Source organism: Dreissena polymorpha, chromosome 10 (genome assembly GCF_020536995.1).
Source record: "Dreissena polymorpha isolate Duluth1 chromosome 10, UMN_Dpol_1.0, whole genome shotgun sequence".
Taxonomy (NCBI): domain Eukaryota; kingdom Metazoa; phylum Mollusca; class Bivalvia; order Myida; family Dreissenidae; genus Dreissena; species Dreissena polymorpha.
In genome coordinates this window covers 27039522-27053613 of record NC_068364.1, presented here as the reverse complement: position 1 = coordinate 27053613, position 14092 = coordinate 27039522, and the positions used below count along the sequence as shown (strand labels likewise).

Sequence of the window (14092 nt, the reverse complement as noted above, 5' to 3'; positions counted from 1 at the left end):
GCTTCATGTGGGGGGTCGGCGTTTATTCGGCTTCATGAGCGCTGATTGGCTGATGTGCTTACCAAGAAGAATTTGATTGTCAGCTGGAAAAATCAATTTTGGCCACTCGCTGCAAATTTCATTGAAAACATTAGCTCTTAGGCGGAATAACCCGATTTACTGTTGACATTTGGACGTGTTGTGTATTAGAAAATAGCGTACATGCTGATTATTGGACGTCCAAGGTATTTGTATAATGGACGTATGAGGCCAGGACGTCCACTACATAGCGCTGTGATGGTTAATGATAATTTGAACTTACATTTGTTTTCATGCTTTTTTGTCAAGGCTGACATTTCATTTGCTTGAACAAAGTGTATAGATTTTTTTGAATACATTATTTGACTTTTTATTTTGATTGTAATTTTGCAGAACTGTAAAAATCTCCCTTTAAAATTTAAGAGATATCTTAAGTCTAAATAATATGCCCCAGAAGTAACTATTATTAAATGAGTTATTTAACTTATTCTTTAGTGTGAATACACAATTGGTGATATTATTATTAATCCTGTGGTTTGCTGTCTGTAAGTTTTGTTAGAGCTACATGAACAAATGTACCCATTTGTTTAAAGATCCGGGATAGAATTTATCAGTGATAATAAAAAAACACAATTTATACAATTTGTTTGAACTTTTTTTTGTAGTGGAAGATGTCTGTGTACCTCACACTCGAATGACCCCAAAGATACCATAGGTCCTCCAATAAAAGCCTGGAAATATGTGATTAATAAATTAAACAGACTTGTAGAAGCATCGGAGCGAAAGTTGGAGACTAATCTACCAAAGGTTTATAAAGCTTACAATACAGTTAAATGTAAGTCTTAGAAAATGGTGTATTGTAGGATGGCTTTACCGAATTGTGTATTGTAGGATGGCTATACCAAATTGTGTTTTGTAGTATGGCTATTCCAAATGGTGTATTGTAGGATGACTGTACCAAATTGTGTATTGTAGGATGGCTGTACCAAATTGTGTATTGTAGGATGGCTATACCAAATTGTGTATTGTAGGATGGCTTTACCAAATGGTGTATTGTAGGATGGCTGTACCAAAATGTGTATTGTAGGATGGCTGTACCAAATTGTGTATTGTAGGATCGCTGTACCAAATTGTGTAGTGTAGGATGGCTATACCAAATTGTGTATTGTAGGATGGCTGTACCAAATTGTGTATTGTAGGATGGCTAGCTGTACCAAATTGTGTAGTGTAGGATGGCTGTACCAAATTGTGTAGTGTAGGATGGCTGTACCAAATTGTGTAGTGTAGGATGGCTGTACCAAATTGTGTATTGTAGGATGGCTAGACCAAATTGTGTATTGTAGGATCGCTGTACCAAATTGTGTAGTCAGGGGTGTCAATTTTCCGGATTATTCCGGAAATCCGGATTTGAGCCGTCCAGGGTTGATTTTGAGGTGAATGTAAATCCGATGAGTTTGTTTAAGGCGGGTGGGGGTAGGGAAAAAATTCTTTTAGTGCGGGATCATTTCAGAACGAATATTGTTATAGCATCGTCGGAATTCCGGACATTTGTGCATGGTACCGATTTTATTTATTGATTTCTGATTGGTAAGCGGCTAGCACTGACATGAGCAGTAACTGACAAAGTAAAGCACTGCAATATCATATTTTAAAACAATATGTTTATCAAATTACATATTGACTGCGTATTTGCTAGGTTACCGGTTACTGGTTTACTTTTTCTGCAGTCAAATGATATGCATATTTATTTCATTTGCAAATGGTGTATCGCGACATGTTTTCGGACAGTTGTTTTCGGATACGGTATGGTTTGTCAATTTTAATTTAATTTTGAAGTTCTTAATATCATCTGTTTAGAATGACAAATACACATGCGGTGTTACGGATGGTTTGGTTTAAAATATTTTGCATTGTTCTCACCAGAAATTGCACCTAGAAAAACTATAAAAAAAGAACAATAAGCTAGGAGCTCGGGGGGGGGGGGGGGGGGACACCCCTGGTAGTGTAGGATGGTTATACCAAATTGCGTAGTGTAGGATGGTTATACCAAATTGTGTATTGTAGGATGGCTATACCAAATTGTGTAGTGTAAGATGGCTGTACCAAATTGTGTATTGTAGGATGGCTAGCTGTACCAAATTGTGTAGTGTAGGATGACTGTACCAAATTGTGTATTGTAGGATGGCTAGCTGTACCAAATTGTGTAGTGTAGGATGGCTGTACCAAATTGTGTAGTGTAGGATGGCTAGCTGTACCAAATTGTGTATTGTAGGATGGCTATACCAAATTGTGTATTGTAGGATGGCTGTACCAAATTGTGTAGTGTAGGATGACTATACCAAATTGTGTACATGAATATGAGACTCACTGTGGGAAAACATGCATGTGGCTACCATGTGGTCCAAGATTAGGCAGTGCAGTCTGCACAGGCTTAATAGGGATGACACTACTTTATTGTATTTTTTGTTTAAAAAAGTCTCCTCATAGCAAAAATCCTGTTTACGCGTTGTCATCCCTGATTAGCCTGTGATGACTGCTGATAAGCCTGTGAGAATTGCACAGGCTAATCTGCAACGACACTTTATACACATGAATTAAACTTCATTTTCTAAGGGAGAGGCGCATAAATGATCAAAATTTAACATGCAACATTTATGCATTATGGTGGTTATACACATTAGACTAATTTTTCTTTGTGTATGAAGTTACTTGTTCGTATATGGTTAAAACAGTGGAGAGGGTCTAATATAGTATTTTACATAGATGTACTTGTGCAGTCTGCTTATTGATGTAATATTAATTAATCATACATTTTTGGGCATGTTTATTAGTTTTAGTGATTGGTGAGCATATAATTATAGTTGCAATTTGGCAAAGAATCCCACTGATTTAATTTAAAAAGAATTCAAATGTAATTTTATGTTGCATTAACATGTTTGTAATTAAAGATATAAATGAAACAGATATTTTACAAGGAATGAATTGATCCAGATATATTCATACTTTTGTCATATTCTTTAAAAAATTATTTTCTTTTTGTGTCCCCTAAATCAGGCACATGATTTTCTTATCTCTGTCTTGAACAACAATTAATGTTCTTTAAACTTAAATCAGTGAGAAACGTTCCAGTCAGAGTGGACATGCATGCATTTTGTGTGTATTTATGAATGTTTCACAAAAGTATTGTTCCTTAAAATGTTGAAACCTTTTACTGCCAGTTAACAATCTTAGTTCACACATTACATGTATTTGCAAAGTAATCTTGTGTTCAGACTGAACTCTACCATTTAGTATTTCTGAATAAAGCAGTAATAGATTTAAAGCAAGATGTTGGTTAACATTAAATAGATAGGAAGTTAATGTCACCATTCAATTTGTGAATTTCAAAAAAAGTTGTTTGAATTATGTTTCTTTTCATGTTTGATCTTGTTTTGAAATGTGAAAGATTTTATCCCTTTTTTAAAATAGTGAGGGGTTTTAAAATAATTGTTGCTAAGTAAACCACCTATAACACAGTATTAAACAACATTTTAGTTGTTTGGTCCGTGATCATGATAAATAATCACAACTTATTCTTATAAAGTAATACCTACTGTAAATCATTTTTATTCATGAGCATAAAGTTTCATGTTTAAAAAAAGGACTACAATGTAGTTCCTTGACACGATAATTCGTGGATGTCTAATTATGGCAAAAAACAACAACTAACAAAGTCTTTCAAAATTCAAATTTGTGGATTAGTCACCCCGCAAAGCCAACGACAATTAATGTTCTATTAATAATAATTTTACAGTAATATTTAACTTAGCAGCACAATACAGGTCATGAAGTGAAGTGATTTTTCAGTTAAGATGGACAAGTCTGGACTCAATTTTATCATACTGTGCTTAATTATTTATTTAGATTGATATACATGTATAACATATACTACAAGTCTGGCTCTTTGAAAACATGGCTTACATGTTATGCGTTTTGTTAAGTGTTGTCCCAAATTAGCTTGTGCAGTTTTCCACACGCTTTAACTCTTTCAGTGCGGGAACCGAATTTTGAAGGCCTTTGCAAACAGTTTGGATCCAGATGAGACGCCACAGAAGGTGGCGTCTCATCTGGATCCAAACTGTTTGCTATTCTGATAGTATTCTTTGAAAAAAAATCGAAGATTATGCTTATTTTAGAAATTCAGCAGACGACATTTTAGCAGACGACAAATTTCCCAGCATGCAAAGGGTTAAGCTCCGTTTTCAAAGAGTGAGGCACATATTGATTGGCTTGGTGTATCAGCTGTCTATTGTTTCACTGGCAGGTGTGCGTTTTATTATTTTGGACACACGGACCTACTTCAGCGTGGCAACAAATATGTGGACGGGACGTGAACTGCACACATTCTCCCGACGGGAACTGGAAATATACCAGGAGGTAGAATCCACTACATTTTTCTTTAACCTTTACTTCTTGTCAAAGAAATATAAGTTCAGCCAATTCCAGATGTCTAGGTCTACTAAGAAGGATAAGCTCAGCCTATGACAATAATCTAGGTTTTCTTAAATAAGATAAGCTCAGCAAATGACAATAGTCAGCGATTTTTTTTGTCCAATCGGGAAAAGTACTGTACCTGTCCAATTGGGAAAAATTGAGTCGTGAAAGCCTGAAAATTGGGGAAAATCGAGTCGTGAAACCCTCAAATTGGGAAATTGGTGTATTTGATTTTATGCTCCCAAATACTTTAAAATTGATAACTAAGTGATTTCAAGCTATCAATATTATATTTACCTAGGTTCAAACCATAGAGCTGCACAGGGAAACTAACAAAATGTTGAATTTTTCGAACAAAAAATAAATAATTTTTTTTTTTTTTTTTTTTACCTTAAATTGGGAATTTTTTGGACAGCAATTGGGAAATTTGTAGTTTTTCGTAATTGGGAAAGTGCCGTTTACCGGTACTTTATAAAGAAGGAAAAAAATCGCTGATAGTATAGGTTTAATTAGGTTTAATAAGCATGACCCTTTAACACTCAGATACGCACTATGAGATGCTTGTAGTCCTGCATAAAACCTGAACAGACTGTAAGTTAGAGTTACTCAAACAATGTCCTGGTTTTATGCTGTTTGCAAATGGCCATGTTCACTTTGCTTCTGAGTGGGAAATGGTTGAAAAGAACTGATACTGGGAAATATGTTTAATTCATTGTATCTTTATTTAGAACATTGTTCGTAACACACAACCACAATATTAATCACAATAAAAAAATCAGTTTATTTGACCTCTTACATTTTTCATTTCTCTGAATATATTTATTTTATTTCTGTCTAAGTTATTTTTTTCTATGTTTCTATCCAAAGCAATTTTTATGAGGGGTCTTTAATGTGCAAAAAAAACAACAATACAAAATATACCCCCCTAAAAACCATTTATGTCACAGATTAAATATTGAACTGAACCATTAACTTCAGTTGTTTTAGTGATTCAAAATTATAAACTGCACTTTGAGTTTTGGTTATAAGAAACACAAAATAAGAAATTTGAAATATGTTTAATTACATTTTCAAGGAAATAGTATTGCACTGGTTTTTGAATGAGGAAGTAGATTGTCAGTTGATTGAAACATGCATAAGTGTGTGTCTCAACTGTCAATCAGTCTTCTCTTTACTTGTGTCTGAACTGTCAATCAGTCTTCTCTTTACTTGTGTCTGAACTGTCAATCAGTCTTCTCTTTACTTGTGTCTGAACTGTCAATCAGTCTTCTCTTTACTTGTGTCTGAACTGTCAATCAGTCTTCTCTTTACTTGTGTCTGAACTGTCAATCAGTCTTCTCTTTACTTGTGTCTGAACTGTCAATCAGTCTTCTCTTTACTTGTGTCTGAACTGTCAATCAGTCTTCTCTTTACTTGTGTCTGAACTGTCAATCAGTCTTCTCTTCACTTGTGTCTGAACTGTCAATCAGTCTTCTCTTTACTTGTGTCTGAACTGTCAATCAGTCTTCTCTTTACTTGTGTCTGAACTGTCAATCAGTCTTCTCTTTACTTGTGTCTGAACTGTCAATCAGTCTTCTCTTTACTTGTGTCTGAATTGTCAATCAGTCTTCTCTTTACTTGTGTCTGAACTGTCAATCAGTCTTCTCTTTACTTGTGTCTGAACTGTCAATCAGTCTTCTCTTTACTTGTGTCTGAATTGTCAATCAGTCTTCTCTTTACTTGTGTCTGAACTGTCAATCAGTCTTCTCTTTACTTGTGTCTGAACTGTCAATCAGTCTTCTCTTTACTTGTGTCTGAACTGTCAATCAGTCTTCTCTTTATTTGTGTCTGAACTGTCAATCAGTCTTCTCTTTACTTGTGTCTGAACTGTCAATCAGTCTTCTCTTTACTTGTGTCTGAACTGTCAATCAGTCTTCTCTTTACTTGTGTCTGACCTGTCAATCAGTCTTCTCTTTACTTGTGTCTGATCTGTCAATCAGTCTTCTCTTTACTTGTGTCTGAACTGTCAATCAGTCTTCTCTTTACTTGACTAATTTTAGGAAATTACTGATCAGACTGTTTAACTTGCACATTCATGTTAAGAAATATTGTCTTATAGCTATACATATTGAGTAGTTTTTATAGTGTCTTGCTGAACTTTTAAATTTACGGTTACTGTGCATGTTTTTACATAGTACTTATAGTATAAGTTTTCGAATTTATTGTTTCATTAATTGTCTTATAGCTATACACTTGGAGACTTTTCTAGCGCATCACTTAATCATATCAATATATAGCTCCCTTATTTTTGAACGGGTTGTGTTGAAATTTGGACAAAGAATAATTCAACACATATCTGATAATTCCTGAAAATTTAATTGAAATTGAAAAACAAGAAAATATAAAACTTAACAAATTAAAAACGTCACTTCAAAAGTCAAATTCTCAAACTCGTACAACGTTAAATAATAACAATGTGAAAGCTTAAATGCATAAACTTACACGTTTTTATAACTGACCGGCTTGCAACATGCCGATTGAGCCGTTTTGCTCCTGAATATTCATGCAAGCCATATTGTTTTTCTTTAATAAATGTTATGTTTTTCTTGTGTAAAAACTTACCTAGAACTATGAAATTGAAACTAAATTGGAATAACATGTATATCACCTTTTACTACACCTGGAGATTTTTCTTACGCGACACTTTTAAAACTTACATTTCTCAGTAATGAGTAAATATTTTTATTTAAAATTGTACATGTGATCATTTGACTACAATATGTGCAAGCTAACGATAAAACCAATCACCCGTGATGATCGGACGCTTAAGCAAGTGGGAAAGGTAGCCATAGCCTGTAAAATGCAAAATGCGTGATTGTGCTCCTGAATATTCATACAAGCTATATTGTTTTGTGAATTAATTTTATGTTTTCCTTGTGTAAGAACCCACCTTAAATAATTAAATTGAAATAAAACTAGAATTAAATCGCGTTTCAACATTTCCATGTGCAAAAATATGAAACCACACCTACCCCACGTGCTAAAGCGTGCAATCATCACGGATGAATGATTTTATCGTGAGCTTGCATAGAATGTAGTCAAATGATAGTATGTAAAATTTTAAATCAATATCTTTACTCATAACTGAGATATTCAAGTTTGAAAAGTGATGCGTTAGAAAAGTCCCCAAGTGTACACTTTGAGTAGTTTTGATCGATTTCTTTTGAAAAAGTGTTGCAAAATGTATTCCTATCTGCGATATGTCAACTGTTCTTATGTAAAGCGCCTTTGAACGTGCATAAAAGGGCGCTATATAAATCTGGTATAATAATAATAATATTTATTGATTTACTGGAAAACTTAAAACAAATTAAAACCGTTCCAGATTCCAATGTCAAATTTCATGATATTTTTCCCACCAGAATTAGATTTGTTCCTGTCATTTATTGCAAAATATGGCCACACTATTGATCATAATTATCCCCACGCTTTTTGAAAAGCGTGGGGATATTGTGGTTATCTCTGCCGTCTGTCCGTCCGTCTGTCTGTCTGTCTGTCCACTATTATCTCCTACACTATTAGCACTAGAACCTTGAAACTTACACACATGGTATTTTGATCTGACCGCTGGGCTAAAAGTTATTGGGGTTGGCATGGGGCCGGGTCAGAGATTTTCACTTATATTTATGCCCCCGGTATGATGCATTATCCATAACTTTTGCAATATTGAAGATTGCAACTTGATATTTGGCATGCATGTGTATCTCATGGAGCTGCACATTTTGAGTGGTGAAAGGTTAAGGTCAAGGTCATCCATCAAGGTCAAAGGTAAAAAAAACAAATCTAAGGGTAGTAATAAGCTTTAAAGGGAGGTAAGTAAATAACCTGCCAAATGATATAAAAATATTTAATAAATCAAAGCAGCGCAGGAGGAGGCATTGTGTTTGTGTATCCTTCAAGGACAAAGGTAAAAAAACAAATCCAAGGGAAGTAATAAGCTTTAAAGGGAGGTAAGTAATGAACCTGCCAAATGATAATTTTTTTTTACAAATAAATCAAAGCGGCGCAGGAGGGGGCACTGTGTTTCTGACAAACACATCTCTTGTTTTATGTTATTTAACATTGACTTCTTCATTTCTGCACCAATTCACTTCCAATTGATACTGGACATCTCTTATGACAATACGGTCAATCTCAACTAGGCATGGCCCCATTACCAACCCTGGGGTGCCCCCAGGGTCAAACATGCGGCGTGGGGATACGCGTCGGCCTCTTCCGCACCATTTCTAGTGTTTAGTTAATTTTGCGAACCTTATATTCAAAAAAATGAAATAAAATTATAAAAAAAAAAAATTGTGTTTAAATTGTCCATTACCAATGCAAATTTGCACTGTTTACTCAATTTAAATTCATATTCCCGATGCTGCAAGATCTAGTGATTTTCGTGCTTAGGTAGCTTAGACAAGTAGACCTTAGTTTCAAAGTTAATTAGATTCACCTTAATCAATTTGCAAAAAGTTAAAAACCGAATTTCCTCACGTTGGCCCTTAAGTGTACATACTATGTAACTGCATGTACTACAGACATTCAACATCAGATATTTTATGAGGTCATTAAACCAGATGACTGACAGAACATGTTCATTATAGTATCAAAACTAAAGAAGAGTTGAAAGTGCTGTCTTGCAACAGCCCGCATTTGGTTTTTCATGCCTTCAATAAGTAGTCTTATTACTAATATCAGAAGTAAATAATTGTATTTTTTAAAATATATTTCTTATTCCTTTCCATCATATGTTATGCTTTACTTGTATGTATCATGTTATGTTTAAAATAATTATTTTTTGCTAAAATTTTAATATTCCCATCAATGTACATAATAATATTCCCATTTATGTAAATTCAATATTCCAGATGCCGAGAGATCTTGTGAAAGTCGTGCTGCTGCTTTTGGCCTGGGCGATACCTGTTGTGGGCAACGGATTTCTCATCATAGGGTAATACAAAATGTACTTGGGATTGAGTATCATCAGTGATTGGGTAATACTTGTGTTTGTTTAGTACTGGTGATTGGGTATTGTTGGTGATTGGGTTTTGCTGATGATTTGATACTTTTGGTGATTGGGTATTGCTGGCAGGGATAATTTTAGGTCTGCGTTCTGCGTCCTGTATGCATAGAAATCGCAGGGGACGCAAACATTTGCTATATATGCGTCCCGTGGATGCACAATCCTTAAAGTGTATAAATTATCATACTGAAAAATATTTCGCGAACAGAGAAAAACAGAATTTAAGAATTTAAGACCAAAAAACTTGCAAATAGACCGAAAATGGTCGCCATTTTACTATTGCACAATCAATAATCCGGGTCATTGGAAAGCTTAATTTTGTATTCAACAATAGGAAGCGTCATTATGATACAGAGCATGGGTTGCATAGCACTATTTTGTTCTGACAATTTTGTAATTTTCTAGCAACAAACAGTCCTCGTGCATTTCATGTAAAACATGCGAAAATAAGAAATCATGTAATTCTTTTTCGGGGAAAGCCTTGGCTTTTAATTTGAATGATAAATACAAAATTATAGTGCTTTGTGTGGAAACTTTTTATATTAAGTACGCTGCATCTTAATGGCTACAGTCGTTGAGATATCTCAGTATTTACGTAAAACTGCTATTATCTATTATAATGGTCAAGTGGGGTTAATGTTTGTCGCACTACACAGGCATGAATGTGATGTACAATGGCCTGTTTAAGCCGTGAAAATAATCTAGTCATAAAACTGTTGAGTTAAGTGTCCTGTTTAATTGTGACTAGGTAGCCATGTGATGTCATTAAAATCTTTAACGACCCTGATCCACTATGTTTTTCTTCTGCTCATAGATGGGACCCATACTTTTTCTCTGGGACCCATAGATTTAAAGCCTAGGAGTCCCTGGGACTCGTACTTTTTGATTTCTAAAATTATCACTGTGCTGGTGTTTGATACTATTGGTGATTGGGTAGTGTTGATGATTGGGTATTGCTGGTGATTGGGTATTGCTCGTGATTGTGTATTGCTGGTGATTGGGTATTGCTCGTGATTGTGTACTTCTTGTGATTGGGTATTGCAGATGATTGGATATTTAATATTTCAGGTGATTGAGTGATACTGATGATTTGGTAATCATTGTGTAGTACTGATGATTGCAAATATTTGTTTATTGCTTAATACTGATGATTAGTAATACGGGTTATACTCATAATTGGATTTTACATGTGATTGAGTGATACAGTGATGAAAGATACATTTAGTAAGTTCCTATTAATGACAGAGGTATTCTACAGTAAGATATGTCCCAGAAAAGCACTAATCTGCTGGTACAAATAAAGCTGAACCATTTTATAATCCTTTCAATATCAGAACGTACCAACCCTTATTATTTATTGGTTGATATGATAGACCAGCGTTGTTCATACTGAGGGATTAGTGGGGTTTTGTAAACTCTTGCAAATTGCGGGATCAGTCTAATGTATTTTGTTGCCCAAGGGTGTTCTTCACCCAATACATGTAACTATAAAAAGCAAGGAAGTCATGTTGCTAAGTTTAGGTGCTGGAGTGTGTTATTCACCCATCACATGTTACTATTAATAGCCATCATGTCATGTTGCTATTTATAGATACTGGTTCCCGAGGGTGTTCTTCACCCATCACCTATGGAACGAGAGCCAGAAGCAGCAGTTTGGCTGCCACAAGTTGGCACATCGCATCAACCACTACCACCAGGTGCTACAAGCCATGGACCACAAGGCGTATAAACACACGGAGGGGGAAACCAGAGACGCCCTCATGGCCATCCTAGATAAGGTAATTTTCAACAACGGCCTAGTATTACAAACTTACTACAGTCAATATTCTGACTCCACTTTGAGATTTTTCACAATATTTCCCATGATTTCGTGCGTATGTTGTGGTTGGAGCATTCCGTTAAAACGGGGCTTAATGCATGTGCTTTAAGTGTCCTAGATTAGCCTATGCAGTTCGAACAGGCTATTCAGGACCAACACTTTCTTCCTAAAATGAATTTGTGCGATTAAAAGACTTTGTTTGAACAAAAAATACAATACAGGTGGAAAGTATTGTCCATGATTAGCCTGTGCATACTGTGCACGCTAATCTTGGAAACACATTACACACTTTACACACTTTACACACACTACACACATTACACACATGCATTTAGCCCTGTTTTTCATGAGCAAGGCTCAGATTATTGTACAGTATTTACATGTTGTTGTAGTTGGAGCACTGCAAGGCTCAGATTATTGTACAATATTTACATCTTGTTGTAGTTGGAACACTCAGTTTATTGTACAGTATTTACATCTTGTTGTAGTTGGAGCACTGCAAGACTCAGATTATTGTACAGTATTTACACCTTGTTGTAGTTGGAGCACTGCAAGGCTCAGATTATTGTACAGTTTTTACATCTTGTTGTAGTTGGAGCACTCAGATTATTGTACAGTATTTACATGTTGTTGTAGTTGGAGCACTGCAAGGCTCAGATTAGTGTACAGTATTTACATCTTGTTGTAGTTGGAGCACTGCAAGGCTCAGATTATTGTACAGTATTTACACCTTGTTGTAGTTGGAGCACTGCAACAGTGCAAGGCTCAGATTATTGTACAGTATTTACATCTTGTTGTAGTTGGAGCACTGCAAGACTCAGATTATTGTACAGTATTTACATCTTGTTGTAGTTGGAGCACTGTAAGGCTCACATTATTGTACAGTATTTACACCTTGTTGTAGTTGGAGCACTGCAAGACTCAGATTATTGTACAGTATTTACATGTTGTTGTAGTTGGAGCACTGCAAGGCTCAGATTATTGTACAATATTTACATCTTGTTGTAGTTGGAACACTCAGTTTATTGTACAGTATTTACATCTTGTTGTAGTTGGAGCACTGCAAGACTCAGATTATTGTACAGTATTTACACCTTGTTGTAGTTGGAGCACTGCAAGGCTCAGATTATTGTACAGTATTTACATCTTGTTGTAGTTGGAGCACTCAGATTATTGTACAGTATTTACATGTTGTTGTAGTTGGAGCACTGCAAGGCTCAGATTAGTGTACAGTATTTACATCTTGTTGTAGTTGGAGCACTGCAAGGCTCAGATTATTGTACAGTATTTACACCTTGTTGTAGTTGGAGCACTGCAACAGTGCAAGGCTCAGATTATTGTACAGTATTTACATCTTGTTGTAGTTGGAGCACTGCAAGACTCAGATTATTGTACAGTATTTACATCTTGTTGTAGTTGGAGCACTGTAAGGCTCACATTATTGTACAGTATTTACACCTTGTTGTAGTTGGAGCACTGCAAGACTCAGATTATTGTACAGTATTTACATGTTGTTGTAGTTGGAGCACTGCAAGGCTCAGATTATTGTACAATATTTACATCTTGTTGTAGTTGGAACACTCAGTTTATTGTACAGTATTTACATCTTGTTGTAGTTGGAGCACTGCAAGACTCAGATTATTGTACAGTATTTACACCTTGTTGTAGTTGGAGCACTGCAAGGCTCAGATTATTGTACAGTATTTACATCTTGTTGTAGTTGGAGCACTCAGATTATTGTACAGTATTTACATGTTGTTGTAGTTGGAGCACTGCAAGGCTCAGATTATTGTACAGTATTTACATCTTGTTGTAGTTGGAGCACTGCAAGGCTCAGATTATTGTACAGTATTTACACCTTGTTGTAGTTGGAGCACTGCAAGGCTCAGATTATTGTACAGTATTTACATCTTGTTGTAGTTGGAGCACTGCAAGGCTCAGATTATTGTACAGTATTTACATCTTGTTGTAGTTGGAGCTCTGTAAGGCTCAGATTATTGTACAGTATTTACACCTTGTTGTAGTTGGAGCACTGCAAGGCTCAGTTTATTGTACAGTATTTACATCTTGTTGTAGTTGGAGCACTGCAAGGCTCAGATTATTGTACAATATTTACATCTTGTTGTAGTTGGAACACTCAGTTTATTGTACAGTATTTACATCTTGTTGTAGTTGGAGCACTGCAAGGCTCAGATTATTGTACAGTATTTACATCTTGTTGTAGTTGGAGCACTGCAAGGCTCAGATTATTGTACAGTATTTACACCTTGTTGTAGTTGGAGCACTCAGTTTATTGTACAGTATTAACATCTTGTTGTAGTTGGAGCACTGCAAGGCTCAGATTATTGTACAGTATTTACATCTTGTTGTAGTTGGAGCACTGCAAGGCTCAGATTATTGTACAGTATTTACATCTTGTTGTAGTTGGAGCACTGCAAGGCTCAGATTATTGTACAGTATTTACATGTTGTTGTAGTTGGAGCACTGCAAGGCTCAGATTAGTGTACAGTATTTACATCTTGTTGTAGTTGGAGCACTGCAAGGCTCAGATTATTGTACAGTATTTACATCTTGTTGAAGTTGGAGCACTGCAAGGCTCAGATTATTGTACAGTATTTACATCTTGTTGTAGTTGGAGCACTGCAAGGCTCAGATTATTGTACTGTATTTACATCTTGTTGTAGTTGGAGCACTGCAAGGCTCAGATTATTGTACAGTATTTACATCTTGTTGAA

The 14092-nt window shown here is 35.5% G+C and overlaps 1 protein-coding gene across 7 annotated transcripts in view; it reads left to right on the top strand.

Annotated features, from left to right (window-relative positions):
• Positions 1–14092, top strand: part of LOC127847302 (LETM1 domain-containing protein 1-like) — a 93556-nt gene that overhangs the window by 12174 nt on the left and 67290 nt on the right. For all 7 annotated transcript variants that reach the window (XR_008033905.1, XR_008033904.1, XM_052379146.1 and 4 more), the window contains exons 2-5: positions 684–853; positions 4322–4434; positions 9384–9466; positions 11130–11316. Coding sequence is in view for 5 of the 7 variants with exons in the window: in XM_052379146.1 (XP_052235106.1) it covers positions 684–853; positions 4322–4434; positions 9384–9466; positions 11130–11316 (553 nt within the window). In the remaining 2 variants the exon portion in view is untranslated. The remainder of the gene's footprint in view (positions 1–683; positions 854–4321; positions 4435–9383; positions 9467–11129; positions 11317–14092) is intronic.